At 37.1% G+C, this 26,761-nt stretch overlaps 1 protein-coding gene across 1 annotated transcript; it reads left to right on the plus strand.

Moving 5' to 3' along the window:
* The first annotated feature begins 1,320 nt into the window (after positions 1–1,320).
* LOC110164764 (voltage-dependent L-type calcium channel subunit beta-3-like) lies at positions 1,321–21,371 on the plus strand. Its single transcript, XM_020929879.1, has 14 exons — positions 1,321–1,401; positions 2,931–3,023; positions 14,085–14,204; positions 14,631–14,753; positions 15,423–15,538; positions 15,833–15,912; positions 16,002–16,021; positions 16,146–16,223; positions 16,925–16,983; positions 17,063–17,163; positions 17,500–17,651; positions 17,736–17,831; positions 18,532–18,702; positions 21,018–21,371. Exons 1-14 carry the CDS (start codon positions 1,321–1,323, stop codon positions 21,369–21,371), a joined length of 1,644 nt encoding a protein of 547 aa, XP_020785538.1.
* Positions 21,372–26,761: the final 5,390 nt, after the last annotated feature.

A 26,761-nucleotide genomic window follows, 5' to 3' on the forward strand; every position in this document is an offset into this window, starting at 1 on the left:
TCCTGAACATGTGAGACAGACTCTTCTGTGATGCTGTTTAAATCCAGGCTCAAAACATTTCTGTTTAACTGTGCATATAACTGAAAGGTTTTCATTCCGCACTCTTCTCTCCAATTTATGTCTCTCTTTTTTAATTTTAATCTTCATGATTATTTATGTTTTTATTTGTTTTTATTATGATTTTAATGTATTTCTTATTCTGTAAAGCACTTTGAATTACTTTGTGTACGAATTGTGCTATACAAATAAACTTGCCTTGCCTTGCCTTAACGTGATCTCAAACACTTGAGGACTCACGCACTGTTACCCATTTATTACAATCAGCTTTCTGCACAGTTAGAATAGATGTGATGGTTTGTAATTGAAGAAACATTTTTATTTAGACAGGGACACTGCCATCTTGTGGAGGCATGGGTTCCAATGTCAAAATGTGTTATTGCCAACTTGTACATTTTATTTTGATCATTAAACACATACTTAAAATACCTACCTGTATTGGCCCTCGGCTTTTGACCAATCCTCAGATGTCGCCCAGACCCTGAACTATAGAAGTGGATGATTTATGATGATTTGCGCGTTTTGCGTTGATGGGGTAACTTGACTTGAGCACCCATTCAAACAAGGGGAGAACATAAAACTCCACTTAAAATGGCCTGCGGAGTTGACTGCTTCTACATAACTCCACAGAGAACCAATCCTAGGTTCACCATGTAACTTTTCTAGTGTTTTGTCTATCTTGCAGTAGGCTAATTCAATTAACCTACGGGTATTTTTATTACTCAAAAAACTTAAAAATGCATTCTTATTGGTAGTATCACCTCCTTGTTAAGCAGGTAGTGGACCCAGAACTAGAAAAGTTCCACAGTGCACCTTTTACTGTATGCAGGCAGGTACTCAAGTCTCTGCGGTGAAACTACCCTGGAGTGTTTTTTTTTTTTTTTTTTTTTTTTAACATTACCAAATTAAAATATGTTTACAATACAAAATCCAACCCAGTGCTGCTCCTCACACCCCCGCCGTACTGTTGGTCGGTACGTGGGCCTACGCTTGAGCCGATGACGCTTCAGTCTATACCGTCTCCTCCGTGCACCCGTGTTTTCCCCGCTCCCTTTACATTTCCCGACGCACGTACCAACGACGCTCTTTTCCTGGGAGCATCCTTTGATTCACGGACCCTGGACTAATCTGCGCGCTTTTCTTTCCCTTCATAACCTCTCGCCCCTGCACGTTACCGCTTCCGTCCTGAGGGTACTGCATATAAATGTATTTCGCATCCCTTGTTTGTTCATTGCTACCCATGTCTCCGCGCGCTCTCGATATATGGTGCAAGTCAAAATGTCCAAATCGCCCGTAGACCCTCTGTCGGCTGTGGAGACCGGCTCGCAATCGCATTATTTCCAGGTAAGTCCGCGTGCATAAGCGCTCAAAACATACATTAACGAACAAAGAGGTGTTTTTTTTTAGCTTTTAGATTCAGCTACCCGTTTGAATTACTACTTGTTGTTGACGTCGTTTTGTCGCGTTTTGGCATCGGCACTACTTTTTAAACCACCGCCTGCCGTCCACAAAACTGCAGATTTATAGCACGGTACTCAGCAGGTGGATGCAAGCATAGACTACAGGCTCCATTTCGGTATTTAGAGTCGCAGTGTGCACAAAATGACAAGCTCAAACGCGTGTTATTGTCTCAAAAACCCGGCCTATTTTGGCATTTTATTATTTATTTCAATACATCTCATGCTGCGGCTGTATACTGCATGGGCAAGCAGCTAGGTTGGAAGGATGACACACTGTTGACTGTATTGAGGCTACTGTAGCAGATATAGGCCCACCTGTAGACCCTTCAATGAAATCTTATATTGTGCATAGTTAAAATGGCCAGGCAGTTCATTTTATGGCTACTATTTTCCAATATAGGATAAAATACAAGGTTTGAAGTAGCACTTCACCAGGTTTTAAACACAGCTAAAGCAAGACTGAACATGTTAAAGCAGATTAAACACATTAAAGGGCCCATATTACACTATTTTCTGATCTATGTTATAATGTTGTTTCCTCATCACAAACATATCTGGAGTTGCACTTTGTTTCATTCGCTCATGTTTAACACACAAATCCTGCATATTTAGGTTATTTCTTGTAACCGAAAACACTCTGTTGCACCTGTCATGTCATAATACAGGATGTGCCCCACTTTTAAACTCCATGTACCTTCACTAGAATCATTAAAACAATTTCAGCCCTAAAATTGCCAGTCTCTGTTGAACTAAAGGTAAAAGGTAGCTCTTGAAAACTACTACTACATGACATCATAAGGTGGAACAGAGTGTTTTGAGGTTTGAAGATGTAGACAGATTAATAATAAAGGATAACTCCAGGTATGTTTTTGATGATGTAACAACATTCTAATATGGCTTAAAACTCACCTTTAGCAGTCAATTTCTAAACTCAAACTAAGCCAGAACTAAACAGGACTTAACAAAAACTAAAGTAGGCATAAATCGGGTTTAAACCAGGATTGATCTCGGTTTAAACCAAGACTTAACTCAGAATAAGCAAGGAAAAGCTTAAAGCAAATTTAAAAAGACTAAATTAACAAGCAATTTCTCAACTTTGAATGTACCAGAATTACACCAGAACTGAACAAAAACTAAATGAGGCATCAGGATTAAACCAAAGTTCAGCTCAGAACAGAACTAAACCAGGACTTAAATGTAATGAATAAGTATCTGTTTCTCTACCTGCATAGTAAACTAAAAAAGCTTTACAATTCAGTTCAATGCATTTTTTTTTAAATCAAATTCAAAAAGCACACGTATTACTAAACAAATAAGGATTCATCTGCATTTCTAAACATGTTTGGAGAGGTTTAACTTTTGAAAATAACTGAATAAAAGTCTAAGCTGTTTGTGTTAATGTCTTCTCCACAGCTGCCCAGGAAGCTGCCCAAAAGGAAAAGCCGCTTCAAACGCTCCGATGGCAGTACGTCCTCCGACACAACCTCCAGCTTCATCAAAAGACAGGTACAAACACAGGAAATATTTCAGATACTTAAATGAACACCACACTGGCCTCTTCATAGCCTGCAGACCATTTTCCTAAAGCATTTTCTAAAATTAATAACATACTAGTAAGAGTTTAAGAGTCACAAAAGAGGTTACCCAGCTTTGTGGTAACTAATGTCCCTAGTATAATGTACACTGAAAACTTAAATTTGTCAAAATGTTATAAAAAGTTAGCAGTCTGTACAGTTTCAGAAACATTTTAAATGAATTCTAGGTCTTGTGTTTTTCTTACTGCACAGCTGATTAGTCCCCTTTTCACTTTTGAGCCACATTTTAGTCCTGGTTTGAATCTATGTAATGCTTGTAGTTTTGTTGTAGTCCAGATCTAGTCCTGGTTTGTTCTGCTATAGACTTTATTGGTTCAAGTCCCGGTCTAGTTCTAGTTTAGTCCTTATATTCACAAGAAACAAAGTACAAAACCATTTGGTTCTGAAAGGATATAGGATTTATGAGGGCAACATAATTATTCTTTCATGAATTATGAATGTGTTGTGTTTTTAATATAGGTTTTGCATAGGCCTATAATGTCAGATATAGATTTGAATGTATATCATTGAGCATTGCCGTTATGATCCCCTATTATGTCTAATGGAATTCACTGAGAGCTGTCCTTGGTGCTGCATTGTTTCTTTAGTCCAGCAGAGGGTGCCACAGTGCTTATAAAAGACTTACATGTACTCACATTAGCATAGTTTATAGTTTAGACATTTTGAGTAAGGTTTGTGTTTAAAATAACAAATTTTTATTGACTTGGAAAATTGGGAAAGGGGGGGCATCTGGAGTAAAGTCATGCAAAATGGATATTTATTGTGCTAAGAATTATAAATAACTGGACATAGGAATAATGAGTGTCTGGAATTTGAAAAGACAATCCCCCCTGAAGAGAAATTTGTCAGCTTCTCGAAGTTCCACAATAACAACAACATAATATATATACAATATATACTTTAACATATTACAAAAATGTGTCTTTAAAGGTCCTATATTTAGCAAAATTGACTCTCGTGAGATTTTAGACCTGATAGAAAATTGTTACCTCATCAAAACATATCTGGAGTTGTAATTTGCTTAGTTCACACATGTTTGAGTAACCTTTTATTATTAGTCTATCTACATCTGCAAAGCTCAAAATGCTCTGTTCCACCTTGTGATGTCATGTAGTGGTAGTTTTAATTTTAACAGCTACCTTTTACTTTTTGTTCAGTAGAGACTGGCAATTTTGATCTGAAATTATCCAAATGATTCTAACAAAGGTGTATGGAGTTTAATAACAAAGTGAAGCACTTCCTGTATTATCACCATGACATCACAAGATGAAGTGTTTTCTGTTTGAGAGAAGAACTCAGCCGGATTTATGTGTTAAACATGTGTGAATGAAACAAAATTCAACTCTTGGTATGTTTATAATGATCAAACAACATTATAACATCGATCAGAAAATAGCCTAACTGGGGATTAGTTGAAGTTTATATATATATCAAGTGCAGAAATATCACTTGTCAACCTTTTATAAAGAATACAAGGTAAGTTTTTCCATTTTTAAACAGCTATTTAAGATTTCATCTTGTATAACAATAAATGACCTGCATTGAAAAGTTTGCATATTTTCAAAACTAAATTTATATAATCAATTATTCAATACGGTATTATTCAATACGATAGATTTCTATAGATTGTAAATACTATTACAATTAGAAAATACGCCACCCTGCTCTACGGTTTTATCTCTGAGATTCATTGGCTAAAGCCCCTCTTTTTCTGTGCATCAGATTTTAGCTCGGGGCGTTAGCAAGCTTAAGAAAAGAGCTGAGCCCACACTTCACCAGAAACACATTATTTATCCTCATACAGACTAATGACAGTGCTCGCATTCTCACAATGAGATTTCTGCCAATTAAATATTCATATGTGGCCTGGGGCAGTGTGCTGCTTAGAGCTCAATGATTTGGGCAAAATATTGAATTGCGATTTTTTTATGACAAGCATTGCGATTGTGATTAGACATGTGATTTATGTTTTAATAATAGGATTCCATTCATAGTGCACAATTTGTTTTGCGCTTACTGAGTCCTAGCTTGGTCCTGTTTTAGTCATGCTGTAGACCCTGTTTTAGTCCTGGTTTGGTGCTGTTTTAGTCCCTGTTTAGTCCTGGCTTATCTCTGATATAGTCCCACTATAGTATAGGAGGAATATTTGCATTTGAGAGAACTTTGAAATATGAACTGCTGAACTAATACTAAAATCCTATTTTCAGTACATAAAATAAAACAAGACACTTGACAAAAGAAATGATGTTAAATAATGGCAGCCTTTGTGATTTGCTGTTTGTGTCCATTCACATTTCTTTCCAATTGCCATGAATCTTGCAGTCAGGGTCATAGTTTATGGACTGACACTTGGTTGAATCTGGGGTAGACCTGGTTTAGTCTGGTTTTAGTCCTAGGTCAGATCGGATAAAGTCCTTCTGTAGGGTATGTGAATACCAGATCCTGAATTAATTCTCAGTGAATCCCGTTCTAGTTCTGGTTAAGATACTGTTCAGTCCTGTTATTCAGTGTCATGCTTATCAATAGTTTTTAGATTTTGTGTTGTTTCAGCAGTTCCCATTTATACCTGGTTTAGTACATGTTTAGTGCTCTTTCTTCTAGGTCTTGCTTAGTCTTAAATGAGATTTCATTTTAGTGGATGTTTGGTTGGATCATGTCTGGATTTAGTTCTAATCCAGTCCTGGTTCTGACCTGGTTTTGTCTTCTGAGTCATGTAGGTAGAAACTGATCAAAAACAAATTTCAAAGTTTGAAATTAAACTAATTTGAATCTCTAGTCCTTAAAATGTACCTTTATTTTGGTCTTAGTTTAGTCTCACAGTTTGACTAGTGAACAAATACATTTAATAGTGCACTATGTAACTTTTCTAGTGGAGAGTCCACCATCTGCTTGTTTCCTTGGAGATGCTATTGCTTTGCTTCGGATGTTCCACAGTACCATAAGTTTCACTTTAGATCTGTTGCAAGGCACGGCCGCTCCGGTAAGAATCACACATATTTGAGTAGCCCTTTATTATTAGTCTGTCTACATCTCCAAAGGTGAAAATGCTCTGTTCCACCTTATGATGTCACAGTAGTGGGAGTTTCAGCTACCTTTTACCTGTTGTTCAGTAGAGATTGCCAATTCCAGTGCTGAAATCATCCAAATGATTGTAGTGAAGGTATATGGAGTTTAAAAACACAGTGGAGTACTTCCTGTATCACCACGTAACATCACAAGGTGGAACAGAGGGTTATCTGTTTGAGAGAAGAACTCAGACAAAATATGCAGGATTTCTGTGTTAAACATGTGGGAATGTTATTTCAAAATCAAAGTCCAGGTTTGTTTTTGAAACAACATTACAACAAATCAGAAAATAGCGTATTATGGGACCTTTAACGTAATTCATACCACCAACATTGTTACTAAATATTGCATGTCTTAGTGACAGATTGGCAGCTCTGTAGTGTCCCTCTCATTTGGGAGGCTCCAGAGTTGATGGTTGGTGTGATAGGGTGGGGTGTCTATCGGAGGAGCACTGGAGTATGACTCATTTCTGCAGCACGATACAATAAGCTGTGCACTGCCATAAGTCTAGATGTATTTCACAGATAGAGCCCACCACATGCTTCCTTGGGATTAAAGAAACACAGGGAAGACATATTTAAGGCGGTATTGCTATATTTGAATATGCAATCGGATGAAGTCAACGATGTAAGGTGGATTTTCTGAAGGAATTGATGTCAGCTTGGATTGTTTTTGTAGCAGGATAGGATGAGTTGGGGTTGTAGCAGGGGGGTTTTGCTGGTGGCTCCGGTGAGGAATGGGACACGACATAACAGGTCTGCATTCAGCATGTAGCATACGGAGCAACACGGCCGCATCCAATTTATCAAGTAAGTAGCAAGGATTCAAACACACACACACATGTTCTTCTGTGTCTTCTTCTGTTCTTTGTATCAGCGAGGTTTCTATTTTTGGAAAGCCTTTGTCTCCCTAAGCTTTCCTCCAAACTAGGGCTGGATGATAAATAGACATTGTATTGAAATCGCAGTTTGAATGGTTGCTGCAGTTATTTTTCGTACTATAATGTCCTCTGCGGAGAGCTAAACATCTTCATGGGATCTTATCTTATTGTTAGACTGGACCTGCTCACCTTGTAGTTTAAGTGTTCTGAATGCATAGATTTCTTTGCATTAAATTAGCTTGTGTGAATGTTGCAGTATTGTTTTTAGGCATGCTTAAAGGGCCCATATTACGCTATTTTTTTATTTGATGTATGTTATTATGTTGTTTCCTCATCACAAACATACCTGGAGTTGTGTTTTGTTTCATTCCCATATTTTTCACACATAAATCCTGCATATTTAGGCTTTGTTCTTTTGTCAAACAGAAAGCACTCTATTCCACTGTGATGTTATGTGGTAATACAGGAACTGCTCCACTGTGTTTTTAAACTCCATATATCTTCACTAGAAACATTTGGAGTATGGAAGCCCTGGAATTGTCAGTCTCTATTGAACTGGAGATAAAAGGTAGCTGTTAACTTGAAAACTAAAACTTTGGAGATATAGACAGACTAATAATAAAGGATTACTACTCAAACAAGCGTGGGTGAAACAAAACACAACTCCAGGTATGTTTTGATGAGGTAACACATTCAAACATGGATTAAAGCTTTCATGAATCAACAAACTAACTAAATATTGCTATTGTAAAATGCATTGTAAATCTAATTGCAATCTTTGTCAGAAAAGTCACATGTCCTTCAGAAACTCTCAAACCTATTGCTGGTCTTGAACTTTTTCAAAGAAGTATGATTGTCATATGTTGAAAATAGCATCATACTTTATACATTTGATTACAATGTGTAGAGTTGCCACCAAAATCGATTTTATTTTATTTTATTTTTTTGAGCTTTGTTCCCTCATCAAAAACATGCCTGGTTTTAAATGTCATCCATGCATGTTAAGAATATTTTACTGATCTTTCTAAAGAATAAAAGGTAACATGGTGATCTAAATATGTTTTGCGTTAGTGGTTAATATCACACAGAAGTAAAATACTCCCTCTTTCATGCATTTGATAGTAAGTGAAAACAAATTATAAATTATAAATTAATAATTAATTAATAGCATTCATTACTTTGCCTAATGTCTCATCCATAGTGTTTGCTGCTTGTGAATATAAGATTGTCCAAAGTCACTTACTTCACTTACTCCATAGAGATAGGGTTTATGTTTGCCTAAAATGTCCCACGTTATGGAATTAAAATCTATCTCCATGGAGACAAGCAGGTGATGAAAGTTACTGGTCAGATCTGTAGCAAGATGACCCTGCTCACAGTAAGAATGCATGATTAAAAAACTGTGCTTAAATAGTCGTTTAGTCAGTTAATGGTGTCTTAGTCAACCAAAATTAGTAATAGTTGATTCATCATTTTAATTAGATTCTAAGGATTTATATGGGACAACAGTTGAGCGATCGGAAGGGCACGTCTTTAGTCGAACAAGAATGCCTTAGTCCACTACAGGCGTACAGTTTACCTGATTGTGTTTTGATATTGGGATAACAGCAGCACAGTGAGGTGTGGTCTTTGTTCAGTCTTGCTGTGCCTGTGTGTGCATGTGTGCCTGTGTGTGTGTGGAAGTTGCTGACTCTGAATTATGAGCTCAGCATTTATTGAACACTTTTGAAAATGGTATATTTGGCCACTGGATTTTCTTTTTGCTGTCGTGTGCAGTTTTTTTACTCAGCGAGAAACAGATACAATATTTTACTGTTTTGCACAAAGAAGTAAGATGTTCACATGGATTAGCCAGGAACAATTATGTACTTTTGCGACTGATATTGACAACCTGTGTGTGTTAGTTAAAGGTGCACTGTGTAACATCTGTGGCGAGGGGCGTGCTACCTCCTTGTCCCCATGGAGATGTTATGTGTTTGCCTTGAATGTGTTACAGTAATATGATGAACTTATATCCATATTGTGAGTATAAAGGGCATATATTATGATATTTTCTGATCTGTGTTAGTTTAGTAATGTTGTTTCCTTATAAGTATACTTGGAGTTGTGTTTTGTTTCATTCAAACACGTTATGACGACAAATCCTGCATATTCAGCTGAGTTCTTCTCTCAATCAGAAAACACTATTCTACCTTGTGATGTCATGTGGTAATACAGGAAGTGCTCCACTGTGTTTTTAAACTCCATACACCTTCACTACAATCATTTTGATGATTTCTGTCCAGGAATATCCAATATCTACTTAATAAAAAGGTAAAACGTACTTTTAAACTTGAAAACTACCATTACCACAAAGTGGAACAGAGCATTTTGAGCTTTGGAGGTGTAGATAGACTAATAATAAAAGATTACTGAAATGTGTGAATTAAACAAAACACAGCTCTGGGTATGTTTATTAGGAGGTAACAACATGGCTTATTTTTGTGTAATATAGGACTTTGAACACCATTCTGTGGAGTATTCACAGAAAAACAATAAGATCCCCATAAAGTTACATCATTCACGTAGACTTTAACTTTTCTAAAATTTCAAACATGACTCAAGGAAAAGGTTCAATATTAATTTAATACCACAATAATAAATGAAAACACTTTGCACTACAATATATAATGCATTACAAAACAATATTTCATTTATCTTACCAGTGGGACTACAGATTCTTTTGATTAAGATAAAAAACATTCTAAACCTATTCTCCTGTGTAATACCTGGCCAAATGAGCATCTATCTTAAGTATCAGGTTTTACTATCTCATCACATTATTGCAAGTTGTCAAGTACAGCCGTTAACATTTTAATCATGGAGCTCTACCAATCACGATTTAGAATGAGCTATCTGCCATGTATAATGTTGTAGCTGAAGGAGCGGTACATTTATGACCACTGCTTTCCTGAGAAGCCTGAGCGATTGAATTTGAAATGCAAATCCTGTGTAACATATGCTCTGAAAGCGGCTGTAAAAACCCCATATGTTTGGTCCCACAGCAGAGCCTCCGGGACACGCTGGATGACACAGTTTGCTGCAGCGGCTCCTCCCTGTGGAGAGGAGGCCATCAGTGCTGGAGTGTGGAGAATAATCACACATAAAGAATACGGAGCACATAATTAAACGGAGCCCTCCAGACAGCAACAGCAGCTCTGACAAATAAGACATCACACTTCACAGGCAATTGTCATTTTAAAGGATGTAAAATACTCTTCACTCAGAGAGGGGGCAGGAGCCTGTTAAACCTGTTGCAGATTAACAAGACTTTACATAGGGCTAAACAATGAATCCTTATCGAATCAAAATGGCACTTTGAGTTGGTGCAATAATCACATCGCAAAGGCTGTAATTATTTAGAATGTCATCTTCAAAGTACAACAACAAAATATCCTGTCTTTTTTTAATCATGTTTGGAATGCTACATGTTGTGAAATGTATAAGATTCTTGTATTATCAGTTCATATTTCATAGTTCATATTTTTGTCTTTTTTTGTCTTCTCTTGAATGTTAATCCTCCTGGAGCTGTTTCAGTGAGCACTGAAAAACAGAATTATATTTTTTAAACATATATGCAAACTGAATTGTAGTACTTAGTATACATAAATTTCTCCAAAATCATATAGGTCTAATTTTTTGTTTGCATTTTCTCCTTATTAGGCCTGTCATTATGTAAATGTTTTAAGTGACTTGCAGATGCAGAAAATAATATTTATTTCTTTATTTATAATGGAAGCCCCTTGAGATGTAGCATATCGTTTGCGAGGGGGTCCTAAATACATTAACAAAAATAGCATTTACAGAAAAGAAAGAAAAAACAAAACAAAAGACAAACACAACACAAAGACAACATTCACACAACACACAAACAGCATCCAGGATCCTAAGATATACATCTCTCTGATTTTATCATCACTCCACCTATATTACATAAGTGAAGAAAAGTAGGAACTCTGTGTACAACAGAAAGTACATAGAACAAAAATGTATTTTTATTGAAAACAGGAGCAGGATGTTTGTAAGTATCTGAAGACTGACGCCTTAAAATGGTAGATTTTTGTAATTGATCGGATTGAGGAGGGTAAATTGTTCCATTCATTTGGAGCCTTGAAGTTAAATGCTCTGCAGCCAATTTCTTTTTTTTTATTATAGGAACATTAAAAAATAGTTGTTCAGTGTCACATGATGATAAATGATATTAAAGGTACAGTATGTAACTTTATGGAGGTGGTCTACATGATTCTATGGCAATAGAAAGTGAAAACATACTTTGGAACATTCTCAGTCAAAATAGATACGTATTATACCATACTGTGGAATATTATAGCCAGTAGAAAATCATTTCCATGGAAACAAGCAGGAGGTTGCAGCAGTGGTGAAAATCCGGACGAAAGTAAAACTACATAGACCTTGATCCTTTGCTGTTTTGATGCACCCTACATGAAGAAAGTATTAATAGATTTTAGTACTGTGAATAATGATCACGAAAGCAGCTTTTTAGAGGATACGTTTCAAGAATAGTTTCCCAACAATTGTACCTATCAAAAACTATTGCACCATGAAGTTAAATATAATACTCAACTACGAGACAGGGATTTAATATAACCAAGAACATTGTGCCTTTATCTGGAGTCTGGAGCGTGCGTCCCATTTTCTTTTCTGCACCTGTGACATCACCATCCCTGCTGCTGCTCCTCTGCGTTTTATTATGGTACAATCTGATCTCTCCCTCCACATAACCTTATCTGGCTACATGTATTTCACCCTCTCATTCCAACACTAAACCACAAGACAGTATTATAATCATATGTTTATGACAACTGTGTAAATCTGGGACAGTAATATTGCATTACAGAAGATGAAGTCTCAAAAAGATTCTCAGTGGGATATAATTTTTGGTGCTCAGTATTTATCCTGGTACTTTTTTGTATTAGGGGGGAAACTTGTATTATTTGAGCTGCAGCTGTGTCTTAGTCAGCCAGATATTCTATTAGTCGATTCATTATTTTATTACTATTATAAGGGTTTAAATGGATCACAGCAGAAAGGAGAAAGTATGAAAATCGTTGGAGTTTTTGAAGTGACTGGACAGTTTTATCTGCCTATACATTCTTTGTGTACAGCTGTTGTTGCCTTTAAATCCTAATAATTTTGTAATCTTTTGACAGTGCCATGCCTCACCCCCTTTTGGTCCATTAACCATTGCGCAGGGAATGTCTTTAGTCGACCAAGTATTTCTCAAGTCGACTACAGCCCAAATACAAAGATAAGATAAAGTTTTATAATCTGACATCCCTGATATTTAGTGTTTCTTGCCAAACTTTATATCTTTTCAGTTGTTTTGTTTAAACACTGGTCCACTGCAATTCCTGTCAGACCTTTTGTTAAAATGTCAGTGTTAATTTAGTAGCATTACTGTACCAGGACTGCATGATATTACTGTGTGTAAGCTATAAGGAGCTATGCATGTTTTCTAATTAGTCCTTGAGAGTGAATGTGTGTGTATTATAAGATGGATGACCAAAATTTGAGAGCACTCAGAACAGGTCCCACTTGTGAAAACTGTGTAATGAGCACTTTTTCTTTATGAATATTTTACTTTACCAGCAAAAAAGTTACATGATGAGCATCCACGGAGGCTCTGTCTAGGCTTAGCCCACAAGCGTACGTCACCCAAGCTCTCGCAAAGTCTTTTTTCACTAATGTACAGAAGCATGATACAAAACAATGCACTACAACTTCACAAACCTGATGTGATGTGCAGTAGTTTAATTAGGGGTATGCATGCTGATTGTGTTGTGATAGTGTGCTCAGACTCAGAGACTCAAAGTAGCATCAAAACCGAAACTGAAAATAACTAATACATTGGTTTCGGCAAATATAGCATTAGATAGCAAAACAATAAAAAGGTGACGGTTTCCTGTTTTATTTATATTGAGGCTGAGAAAATATTGTTGCAGCTTTCAGTTAATTTAATTTAGTTGATATAGTTCGATATGCAGTAATTATTACAACAGACCTTGTCAATAATCACTAATAATCACACAGTGTTCACATTTCTTACCCAATAGTTCCCAACACAACCATTTGACATTGCGCCTACCCTATAGTTCGCTTAAAAGTGTTTGTTGAATCCTGCGCTTGACGTCTTGTGAATAATGCGTCCTTCCACTGTGAATAATGATAGCAGTAGCATATATTTTGCTAATGAGGAAATGTCCTTGGAGAATAAACAGGCAGTAGTGGATGTGAACGCTCTGCACTGTGGGGGATGGATTGGGGCCAGAGGAGAAGAGGAGGAAGCCGTGTCTCTTTGGTGCTATATTTGGTGTTGCAGAAAAAGACGTTGCTGTGGGAGAGTGGGGAGTATTGTTTTGAGCTTATGAACACAGAGGCATACATTTGCACTAACACCTGTAAAAACTAGGGCGCCAAGATGTACAGATTAAGCACAATCGAATGGCTGCAGTTGGTAACGTTGTAAAAGCAGCAGGTATTTAAAGGTGCACTATGTAACTTTTCTGGGGGAAGGTTTGTTCACCAGACATGCATGCTGAAATGTCTCTTAATATTTTTAGTTAAATGAAAAATAATCACATTTGCAGGAAAAACTGAGAAGATTATATGTCAGAATGATATATGATTATTGTGTGACATGGGAAAAACACTGGAATACAAATCTACCCATTTTTGCAAAACATGGCATTATGGCATTAAAACTAATTGCGATACCAATTGTACTAATTGTGATACCAGTCTTTGTTTTTCTGTTTAACAGATTCATGCTCACACACAAACTATATACCTTTTGACAGGATGCTTTAATCAGTGATATCTCAGAAGAAGCTCCAAGATTTTTTTTTTTTTCCCTACATATTTTCATCCAAGTACCATAGAGTTATTTTTATGTCTTATATGGTCAACTAAATTTCTAAGATGTGATTTTATATTTTCTTTGTTATTAAATGAGATTACTCTTCCCAGGGCTCTGCTGATTCGTACACCAGTCGCCCGTCAGACTCAGACCTGTCAGCCGAGGAGGACCGCGAGGCGTATCGGCGCGAAGCCGAGCGCCAGGCCCAGCTGCAGCTCGACAGAGCAAAGGTGCACATGCTCACGTGCCTCATGTCTGAGTTTGACTAGAGAACAGACTGTACATGATGAGTCTTAGGATTAATCATAACTGAATCAAAATTACTATTTGGATGGCAACCACCAAATCATATTTAGAACATAGAGTATAATACAATCTTGTTATAAAAATCGACTAACCCTGTTGTTTAGACTGCTCCGAAATGTTCTGAAAAGCATGCAAATTTTGTGCATAGCAATCTGAATCCTGATTTGAAAAATATGCATACAGTATATATCACAATTTAAATGAAATTTAAAAAATATTATCTCTTTACATAGTTCAAAGCTTGAACCATTGATTCATCATTAAACACCAGGACCAGTTATCATCAAAATGATGCTGCTAGCTTTTCTAAAGTGATCATTTCTCATGCAGTTTCTTCTTGTCTGTCTCAGTCCAAACCTGTAGCGTTTGCAGTGAAGACCAATGTGAGCTACTGTGGAGCTCTGGATGAGGACTGTCCCGTCCAGGGAGCTGCAGTCAATTTTGATGCCAAAGACTTTCTGCACATTAAAGAGGTGAGTGATGAAGAGGAGGGGGAAAAGGAGAAGGAAGAAAAGGAGGAGGGGAAAGAGGAAGAGGAGGAAGTGCCATGCCCTCTGCTTAGACTGATATATCTTACTATAAGAGTATCAAAATATTTTAAGATGCACTATTTAATTTTTTGCTGGTGGGTCTGCTACGTGCTTGTCCTTACTGAGATGTTATTGATTTGCCTGGAATGTTCCAAAGTATAAACTTACAAGTTAGAAGCCAAGTTACAGGTCAGATCTGTGGAGAGGTGGCCTCACTCACAGTAAGAATGAATGTCTGTCAAGGTATTTTTGAGCAACACATAATTGAATAGGTGAAAGATAAATGTAATTCCATGCTGTGGAACATTCCTTTCATGGAGATGGATCAGTTTTATTATACCAGGAAATATATGTTATTATTACCCATGGAATTGTTGTTCCTTTGGCTATAATCATATATATATATATATATATATATATATATATATATATATATATATATATATATATATATATATGCAATGTGCTGCTTTAAATAAAAAAAAAAAAAAAAAAAAAAACATAACCAAGTAGAAGTAAAAGTACGGTGTTAGAAAAAGTATTTGAAACTGAATAGCACTCACCTTTCTTAACTGTGTCCTGTTGTTCTGTACTTCTGTGCTGAATCCACAGAAGTACAATAATGACTGGTGGATCGGCCGTTTGGTGAAGGAGGGAGCAGACATCACCTTTATCCCCAGCCCTCTGCGACTCGAGGCGATGAGACTCAAACAGGAGCAGAAACAGAGGTAAAGCTGAGGAATGCAAACAACACTTTTAAAATGGTTGCCAGCCAGTCCCTTCTACTTTCTCTGTGGCTTTGGCTGGCCAGGCAATTAAAGTGGTAGGGCCAATGTTTTAGTCAAGGTTTACATAGAGCTAGCTTTGGCTTTGTTTTGTTTGTCAGTTTTTTTCTCGACTCAACTTTGGTTAGTTATGTCCCAGTTTAGTTACATTTTCAATAGTTTGTGCAAGTTCAGCTGCTGTTTTGGGTCATCTCTTTGAGCATTATTATGTTGATGATTTGATTGTATCTTCTGCAGAAAGTCGGGAGGTAACTCTTCTAGTTTAGGGGACATGGTAACAGGAAACTGGAGAACAACACCGCCATCTGCAGGTGAAAGTAAGTATCACACACATCTCAATTAGAATTAATTTTTACACAGAGAATTGTGTTTTTGTATGGTAAATGATTTGTGTTGTTTTTACAAGCTAAACTGAAGCAAAAACAGGTAGGTCTATCTTAAAACAGCATTATTTAAGTTCATTTTTATCAGATCATATTCCCCTGTCCTCTCTCACACCTGCCACGTGCCTTGTTTGTCCCTGTCTTCTTTGCTCCTTTATTTTGGGCAGGAACATGTCCCTCCGTACGATGTGGTGCCCTCCATGAGGCCGGTGGTTCTCGTGGGACCGTCTCTGAAGGGCTATGAGGTCAGACTCCATATTTTCACCTGCACATTAAACCGTGTCAGTGCTGGGGACATGACATTGACAGAGGACTTACAGCTCTGGAAGCTCCACTCAGGCTCTTTCTAACTTAACTAAGTCGATATTGTTAAGGTTCTTAAAATTGCTGCAATTGATTTTTCTGTCCAAAAATGTGGAAAAAACAGAACTAGTTAATTTTACAGTTGCTCTGGTCCAAAGTTATTCCTCACTTACCTTATGAATTCTGAACATCCTAATTATTCACTGCAGTGAGTTTATAAGCGCTTTTTACAACTTTCAGAGATCACAACAAGTAGCATGCTAATGTGCACTTTGTGATTATCTGATAATAAAATTCTAATTATATGCTGACAGCACACAGCAGATTTATTTTAACCTCAAGAGCTGCTTATGCAATATATCTGTACCGAGGCAACACACATTTTGCTCAAATACATGGGTAAAAAATCAGGTTAAAGTAGCGGTTATGTATTCATACCTTTGCTGTAGAAATAGATTTGAAATAAAATTGCTTTTTTTTTGTTTTCTGAGCAGACCTCATTGTAAACTTTACCTCAGAAACCAGTAGTTCCCATCTCAATTAGACACTGGATGTGGTTCCATTGCATGCCTTTATATTATAACTATAAGAGATATTTTATTTATTTATATGAATAAATACATTTATTTATGTTGACCTGTAGGTGACAGACATGATGCAGAAAGCCCTATTTGACTTCCTAAAACATAGATTTGAGGGCAGGTAAGTGAAAATCTTGCATACAAACATTTTGAATACAACCTGCATTTTACTATTTATTGCATTTCTTTGACATTTGTAGGATCTCAATCACACGAGTAACTGCCGACCTGTCTTTAGCCAAAAGATCTGTCCTCAACAAAAGGCCCATAATGGAGAGGTCCAACACACGCTCCAGTTTAGGTAACATATACAACAGTTTTACAGTATTTACTCTGTTGAGTGAAGATAGTGCCCTGGACAAAAGCCCTATAGAGTCTTATTTGATTATTATACTATTATTAATTGTAAGTCTACAGATAAGAGTTAATGATTTAACAGTTCAATTTTATAAACACAGTGTACATACATACATTGTTATGAGCAGTAATCTGAAAACCTGTTCAAAATAAGGGGAAAGTAGATGACTAGATTTAATTAATTGGTAAAGCAACCAATAACATAACAGAAATATGGAGCAATAATATGAAAATGAGAAAACAATGGTTATTTTGTGATACATTATTTTTCTCTCTTTAGCGGAAGTTCAGAGTGAGATCGAGAGGATATTTGAACTGGCCAAAACATTGCAGTTGGTGGTTTTGGACGCAGATACAATTAACCACCCTGAACAGCTCGCCAAAACCTCCTTAGCTCCCATCATTGTCTATGTCAAAGTGTCCTCTCCAAAGGTACTACAAACATACACCTTGTTTATGATATTATTTTATGTATATTGATTTTGTTTTTATTAACCCACTTCATTATTGTTTCAGGTTTTCCAGAGGCTGGTGAAATCCAGAGGGAAGTCTCAGAGCAAACACCTGAATGTGCAGATGATGGCTCTAGACAAACTCTCTCAGTGCCCCCCTGTGAGTACTTCAAATCTTACCAAACTGGTTAAATAAAAGTGTTTAAAAAGCCCATCCACTGCCAACTTTTGAGCTTTGAAACATGTTTTAACATAGAAAACATCACACACTATTGATTTTATCTTAAAGCTGGAAAAGGACCATTTAGAGGTCTAGGCTAAAGCCAGACTGATTTGTTGTACACTGAGTCAAGTTAATTTTATTGATCTGGGATTGCTACTGTAGAATTGGCTTATAAAATGTAAACTAGTGTCAGCCTACCATAGCTTGACCCCTCACTTACACTCAGTACAGGACAGGTTTAGCATTTTAAGGAGGTTACTTGCACAATGTAGTTGCCTGTCTGTGTACTGCAGTCTGTATTAAACCTCAGGAGTACAGGTTTCAGATTCGCTCCACAGACCCCTGCTTCAGACTTGTGGCTACAGTGCATTTGTTTTATTGTCTTTGATTTTCATGCGTGTGCTGAACAATTGCATTAGGTGTCACTCAGCCTGTTTCCCATGGTACATATTTCACACAGTGCTTCTGGATGCTCTGTATATTCAATAAAGAGACTGTTTGTAGCTCATTTAACCACATGAGAAGCTCCTCCTCTACTCTGTTGTGATGCCTTTGGACATGAGAGTTTGTGACTTTCCAAATCTCATGATAATTCAGCTTGTGGTGTTATAATACCAGACTAACCTTTCCATTGCAGGATAAGTTTGATGTCATTCTGGACGAGAACCAGCTGGAGGATGCATGCGAGCACTTGGCTGAGTATCTGGAGGTGTACTGGCGCGCCACACACCTCCCAGGCTCTACCCCCCTCAACCCACTGTTAGAGCAGAGCCTCATGACCCCGCCCTCTGCCCTCTCCAGCCTCCAGGTGAGCCACTGGACTCTATGTTATAAATGTGTAATTAAAACATACCTTATAGGGTTGATATTTGTTCTGAAATGCTGTCCGTTGTCAGTGTCTCTGCAGCTCTCTCCATTTTCACCTTGTGTTTTGATTTGATTGTCTCCAGTTGTGTGTCTGTCCTCACTCATCCATGACTGACATTTTTGCAGTTTTCTGAAACACAGGAATTAATTGAATGATCGCTTAAACTTTGGGGTGAGTAGTAGGGTTTATATGTATATTTGTTCACACCCTTTCTGTATACACGTTAAAGGGCCCATATTACACTATTTTCTGATCTATGCTATAATGTTGTAGTCATCAAAAACATACACAGAGGTTTGTTTTGTTCCATTCACACATGTTTAACACACAAATCCTGCATATTTAGGCTGAGTACTAACACTCTGTTCCATCTTGTGATGTCATGTGGCAATACAGGAAATGCTCTGCTGTATTTTTAAAGTCTATACACCTTCACTAGAATCATTTGGATAATTTTAGCCCTGGAATTGCTCATCTCAAAGTAAACAGCATCTGTTAACTTTAAAACTACCACTTCATGTCATCACAAGGTGGAACAGAGCATTTTGAACTTTGGAGATGTAGACAGACTGATAATGAAGGGTTACTCAAATATATGTGAATGAAACAAAACACAAGTCCGGGTATGTTTTTGATGAGGTAACAACATTATAACATGGCTAAAAGCTCACAACAGTCAATTTTTTGTAATATAGGACCTTTAACTTTGCCACCAGATCACAATTGTTTACAGCATTGGTTCAAAAACATTTTTCTTCTTTTTTACAATCTCCTACACTGACATATTTTCTATTACACCACAACTTCATGTTTAACATACCTAAATGCCCAAAAGTATTGATTCACTTTTTTGCACAGTGGAGCAAAAAAGTCCAAACTTGGCTCTGGTTTGTTTGTTTTGGTGATGCCTTTTCACCGCATGCTACACAAATAATTTCCAACTGCAGCCTTGAATGAGAATGATGTTCAAGCTTTACTTAGCACTTTGTTAGTTGGATAAAGAGTGTATCTTGTAAAATGCCAGCCAGGCTACTTCTTCTTGCTTGTGAAGAAAGTTAGAGTAGAACTAACCATTATAAAAAAGTACACTACGGCATTTTAAGGTGCACTGTTCCTTTGGATCAGTCGCCACATGCTTGTCTCCATAGGGATGTCATTGCATTGCCTGGGATGTTCCACAGTATGACATTCAAGTTTATACTGTGGAATATTCCAGGCAAAGCAATAACATGGAGACAAGCAGGTGGAGGACCCTTCACTAGAAAGGTTACATAGTGCACCTTTAAGTTTTCTTCCCAAGTTAAAGTATTCGTCTTTATTTTTAAAATTAGGCCTGGACGAAGTTTGAACAGTTTCAGCTTTGATGCCAAATGACCCTTCCTCTGCTTGTTTAGATTAAGAACTGAGCAGCACAATTCATCAGACATTGCATTCTGAATTGTTACAGTCACAAAAGCATACGTTTTATAGCTAAATGCACTGTTGCAAAAAAGAAAATATAAAGTATATAAAAATATAAGAAAATACTAGTATTACTAGTACTATTACTAGTAGTACAAAATTGTGAGATTTTTATTTTTTTTTTATCAATATCACCCACCCCTTGAGTATTGAGTGTATTGTTTTCAAACATAGTCCAGTAGCTAATTTTAACCTTTTTGCTGGAGCCCGCCTGGGTGACTTAGGCATTTCTCTGTAACTGACAAAAGTTAGGAATAAAGTATTTCCTGTGTAGGTTGTATTCTTTTGTGTGTTGTCTGTTCTATGTGAGTTTGGTGTTTGAAAAGTGTTTGTCATGGGGAAGACATCTGTGTTATGTATATCTCTGATACATAACAGACAGATATAGTCATGACAGGTGGTAGTTATATGCAGTGTTTGCAGTTTGACCAGAAATTTTGATTTAGATTTTTACCTTCAATTATTTTTAGTTTTAGTTTTTGTCAGGAAAATTACGTGTTCATTTAGTCTACTAAATACATAATAGTTTGTCAACCAGATCAATTATGATGCATGGTTTTGCACTGCTTTATGTAAAGGTATGCACCATGGACATTGAGTTTGTATACAGTCCGGTTTGAAAAGTTTATGATTTTTGAAAAAAAAGTAGTAAGTAGTACTAAAATATACTGAATTGCTATGACTAAACGCAGATATTTTTATTCTACCATATTGTTATCATATGTTAGTCGACTAAATGAACACAATTGTTGTATCTTATTTCTATTGAATAAAGCTGCCTGTTGTACCTGCAGAACCAGAGCCCCACCCCTCCACAGCCCTGTGAGGAGGTGGAGCTGGAGGAAGAGGAGGGAGAGGAGGAAGAGGGGGCAGAGGAGGCCCACTCACCTCTGGAGCAGGACAGTCTCATGCCTTCGGATGAGGCCAGCGACTCCCTGTCCCGCGGAGAGAGGGAGGAGCAGGAGGGGGAGTTTGGGTCGCCATGCCACGGCCACACTTACAGGGACTACCCCCATCACCGCGGCAACACTCCGGGGGGCGACCACAGCACCAATAGGCACGAGTCCCAGGACAGGCTGCTCCAACGGGACGCCAACCCGAGAAACCCACGGCAACGCAGCCGCCCCTGGCCCCGAGATAACTACTGACCCCCTCCTCCCCCGGACTGAAGGCCAAATGTTAGCCAGTGCCCACCAACTGTAGGCTTAAGTTAGCTTAGCATTTCAGACCAATCTCCCACACCCCTGGTTTTACTACACTGAAAAAATGGCAGTCTTAAAGGTGCACTATGTCACTTTTCTGGTGGTGGTCAGTAACCTGCTTGTTTCCATAAAGATGTTATTGTTTTACCTGAAATGTTCCAGTGTATGACACTAAACACTAAATCTATCTCGTATGGCATTCACTTTGAACTGTTTTGCATTTTCAATAACAGATGAGTTGTTGTCTTGTCAAACATTTTTTTCTTACAGTGACTGGATTCGTCTCTCCACAGATATGAACTGTAACTTTGCGACGTATATCAACTGATTCTCTCTAGGGTGATAAGTTTAATGCCATACAGTGGACCATTGTATTCAAAGCATCTCCATGGAGACAAACAGCTGACAGGCACTTCACCAGAAAAGTTACATAGTGCATCTTTAAATAAATTTAAATTACTTGAATTAAATAGAGAAAGAGAGAGATTCTGACTAGATTTTCAGTAAATCTTTCAATGATCAATGCCAATAGAACACATTTAAATTTAAAAAAAAAACTATTTCTAGCAAATCCAAATTTGTCCAAAATATATTACCATATAGATTTTTTCCCTCATCTTTAAAAGACAAGATTTTTTTTTCTTTTTTCATTAACCGACCAATTCGAATTCAAAACAAGATAAATAGGCTAGTCTTAAAGGTGCACTATGTAGCTTTTTTAAAGGAGGGTTCACCATCACTTGTCTCTGTGGAGATGTTATTGCTTTGCCTGGAATGTTCCACAGTATAGGGCATTAAACGTATTATTATTCAAGGAAGGCGTCGCAACCAAGACCAATCACTAGTCTGTAACTGAATAAAAAAGATAGATATGTTTAATTCCATACCTTTGAAATTTTACAGAAAAAGCAATACCACATCCATGGAGACAAGCTGTTTGCGCACCCCCTAGAAAAGTGACATAGTGTACCTTTAATTCAAACAATTTTCATTTATGTAAGATAATATTTTTTGCAGGGTAAATTGCAGGAATGTAGTGACCAATGGCATCCATAGTCATTGAGATTGTGTTAAACAGGGCTAGTCACCTCTGCAGTGGAAAGGGTTCAGGCTAAAGCTAAAGTAACAGCCAAACACAAACTTTAGCTGCTCAGCCTATGGTTTCTCTGTCGTATAGGATGTCTCTTCTGGCCTTAAAACTCCTTAGACTTTTCTCTTTACTATTGCATGAAAGAATACGATTATTTTAGGACAATTTGCACATTAATATCAGTACAGGAGCTGAATGATCTTACAGATAACATATTGTGGGAATGTTAACTGTTGAATCCATGTATGGGATATAGTAATGCATTACAATGTACATACTGAATGGGACATGGTTTTTGTCATTGCTACTTTATTGGATTGCGTTCACGTCATAACATTATAAACTTACCATGATTTAAATTTGATGCACAGGATTTTACCTGGGTTATGGTTAATATCTGTGTATTTACAGGGCCTATCCACATACAAAAATTAACAAAATTAAAAGTGCAACATGCAAATTTATTCTCAGTTTTAAAGCTTTGAAGCCACAAATTTTAATAAGTTTCAACTTGGAGTCTTAGGTTCAATATTCGAAAGGCAATGAAAAATTTTATGTGACTTATACTCAAAGAACCCGAGAGGTGGCCATACAGTTGTCATACAATTTGAAATGAAATATTTTTAAATGGGAAAAAGTCATCAAAATATCGCATAAAACATAAAAACATGAAAGACATGGATAGGCCCCTCCCTCCATCTAAAATTATACATTATACAAACATACATTTTGGCATGTCGTGAATGCATCCTATTTCTTTGATACATTTGGAGTCATTCTTTAAAGACATTTTCAAAGGCACAGTGAACGGAGTGCCCTCTGTTGGAGCTGCAGTACAATGTCAGTGTCTCCTTTGTCTTTGCTGTTGCACAATCACATAAAACACCTCTAAATCTGAACTGGCCACACAGAATGTACTCGTCTAAGAAGGGAGTGTTTCTCGTTTACATCCATTACTTATGTCACATTATTCTGTCAATCTAAATATACTTTACAATGTTTAGAGGTGGGTGATATAATGTCTACCTGAAAATAATAGCACCTGTATTACCCTTTTGACCCACTGATGCAGTCAATATTCCCAGTTTTTATTACACAAAATTGATTGGAAAGTAAATTTTAAAGTGTTGAGGGCAAAAAAATGACATCAAATTATATTAAATTGTTTTGTGCACTATGTAAATTTTTCAGATTGAGGATCCGCCACCTGCTTGTTGATGCTTAGCCTGGAATGTAGTGTAGAATTTGCTCAAAAATATCATGCAAACAACACGCTTTCTTTCTTTGAGTGGGCTCGCCTGTTCACAGATCTGGCCATAGAGAGGTTTAATATCACACTGTGGAACATTCCAGCCAAAGCAGTAACAACTCCATGAAAACAAACAGGAAGTGGACCCCCCATCAGAAAAGTTCCATATTGCATCTATGTAAATACTACAACAAAAGACTGAACAACAGTTTGAGGGTTGCTGTGCAGAGTAGACCATGTATCACCCCCTTCTACCTTTCACACTGTATATTTGACTTTGCATATTGTACTGTAAACCAAGCACACAGCTCGTCTATGAGGCTTCAGAGAATGTATACGCTTGCATGCCTTTGCACCTCCACCTCTCCCCCCACTCCCCACCTCTCATCTCGAGTCTCCGCCCAAACCCACTGTAGCATGTTACACACTGTAGCATCTCGGGTCTCACACTGAAGTGAACCACAGGATTATCAAACTTGTTTTTACATATTGAAGTAAACCACAGTTAAACAGTGAGAATTATTAAGGGTGCGTTGTTCACACTTGTCCTGGTTTGGTCCTGTTCCAGTCCTGGTTTAGTCCAGGTCTGCTGCAAGTTTAGTCCTAGTTTTGATGTGGTATGTGTGAGCTCAGTCAGTGCACCCTAGTTAGGATTTACCAAGACAGATCCTCAGGTGTCCATCATCAAACTCACATCACTGGGCATTTCATGTAAACAAAAAAACTGCACTAGGCCTGTCCAGATTTTCAATGTATTGAAGTAAACAATAATATACAATACATCACTTTATGCTAATTGTACTGTAAGAAGAGGTGTGGACTTGAAAGCCGTGACTTGGACTCAGGTAGGCTTCAGTCATATTACGATGACCTGAGAGTGGACTTGATCAAATGTACTTGGACCTGAAGGCCAGTGACTTGGGACTTGATTTGGAGCTCTAACACAACTCAATGTGCATTTAGAAAATAGTTTTAACTATACTGTGGATATTCTTTCAGGGCTTCAAGTTACAGGAACAAACTGGATCCTTCTCCACTACTATAAAATGCAAAAATAGCTGTATTCTGTAATTTATTTTAACAAGTAAAAATTGGGACTTGTCTTGGACTTGCCTGTCTTTTACTTGAGACTTGCAAAAAAAAAGGATTTGGTCTCACCTCTGAATGTAACCTTAAAGCATGTTTAAAAATAGTAAAGTATTTTCTAAATTACCAAAACCATATTTTAGAAAACGGATGAGCTGCATAAAGAAATAAACAGTGCAATGAAACTATTGACTCTTAATTAGTGTTCAGTGTTAAATATTAAGATCATAATGCAGCACAAGAAAAAACACTAGTGGAATTTAAAGTGCATGTGATAAACACTCCTAAATCAGTCATTTATGAATAGTACTGTAATTACTGTGACAGGCCTAGCTGCGCCCCCTAGTGGTGGTCTTTCACATGACTTCAGCAGTAGCACCTACATCAGCTCACCCCTTCTCCATAAGTCCACAAAGAAGAATGAAATTAGTCTGTTATGACACTATATGAATGAAACAGTGAGGAGAGACTGGTTAATTGCTTCCATGTCACACAGGAATCTCTATTTAGTGTTGAATATATTTTGAAAAAAAAGCATGATTTAAAAAAATGAAAAAATCTATGCAAGTGTTGCATGAAACCTGGTTGTTTCTTTTTCCAGTTAAGTATTTTAGTAATGCATTGATCCTGATTCTCCATGTTGTCTTGTAGTGATAGTCTTGTCTTTGGGGCTATTCACTCTAAAACTATTACTAAAGACAGGTCGCATTATTTGACCAATTAACCTCAAGAACAGCTGGTTGTAGGGTGGGTTAGTAGGTTGGGTTCACAAGATGTCATTTTAAACTTCTGTAGTTTAAAGATGTAACTTTTCTGGTGGAGGGTCTGCTATCTGGTTGCTTTCATTAAGAGGTTATTGCTTTGCCAGGAATGTTCCACGGTTTGGCATAAAGTATATCTATGTTGTATTTATTCAATTTGGTGTTTTTGTTGCTAAAATAACTTGGAAAACAGTGAAGAGACTCAACTCTTCACAGATCTGACGTGTAATTTGGCCTGGAGACTGCGATACCTGTTTGTGTCTATGGAAATATATACATTTAATGCCATACTGTGGAACAGAAAACCTAGTGTAGCTTTTAGACTGAGATTGAGAGCAGAAGTTAGGATTTGCCAGATCTTTAATTGTTGGGCTATTCACAAATATCCACAAGACTTATTTCTGGCAGCACATATTAACTAAAGTGAAATGAGTACATTATTATATTCATCATCTATTAGGGCAAAAATACAGTCCCAAAAGCATTCGATCACCAACAAAAAGCAGTTCCAGTGAAATTCAGTTATATAAAACTTTGTCCTCCATCTGAAATGACTGTATAACATCAAATTCATGAACATGAACCCAACCTATTGACAAAGTGACAGAAAACAGTCTCACCCTGAGGTCTGCACTTTTATTATTTATTATCAAGTAGATCCTTGAAGCCCCGCATGTCTTAGTTTAGCTAATGAGCTTATTTCACTATATTTAAGTAGACTACGTTTTTAAAAGTGGACCAATTTAGCAACTGGTAAAGCAGTTGAGGTTTTTCAATTTACGAAGCACAATTTTTACAACCGTTTTAGTTTAGTTTCATGTTTTATTCTTTATGCAATACTAAGCTGAACATTAAAAGACTTTAATAACGCCTTAGACCATCTGGACTTCCTTTGTGTGAGTTAGAAAAAAGAAATCTATTGCACTACTTTGTTTTGGGATGGTTGCTTTGTAATGCAATAACTGCACTAAATCTCCATGTATCCACCAGACCACAGCGTGCTAGCGTGACACGACACGCCTCTTCCCTCTATTTAGCAAAACAGATGGTAAGTGTGTAAAAAAATGAGACGTTTTATGCCTGACGCTGTATAGAATGCTTTCTATTTGAGAATAGATTTACACTGCTCAGTAAAATATGACAAAATAAA

This window comes from Boleophthalmus pectinirostris, unplaced genomic scaffold (genome assembly GCF_026225935.1).
Source record: "Boleophthalmus pectinirostris isolate CB_2022bp ecotype Guang Dong unplaced genomic scaffold, ASM2622593v1 HiC_scaffold_8, whole genome shotgun sequence".
Lineage (NCBI taxonomy): Eukaryota > Metazoa > Chordata > Actinopteri > Gobiiformes > Gobiidae > Boleophthalmus > Boleophthalmus pectinirostris.

Coding starts and splice junctions, on each gene's coding strand:
- LOC110164764 (XM_020929879.1), top strand. CDS start 1,321: ATGGTGCAAGTCAAAATGTCCAAATCGCCCGTAGACCCTCTGTCGGCT. Junction 15,539..15,832: donor AAACAGGAGCAGAAACAGAG/GTAAAGCTGAGG, acceptor TATCTTCTGCAG/AAAGTCGGGAGGTAACTCTT. Junction 15,913..16,001: donor ACCGCCATCTGCAGGTGAAA/GTAAGTATCACA, acceptor TGTTTTTACAAG/CTAAACTGAAGCAAAAACAG.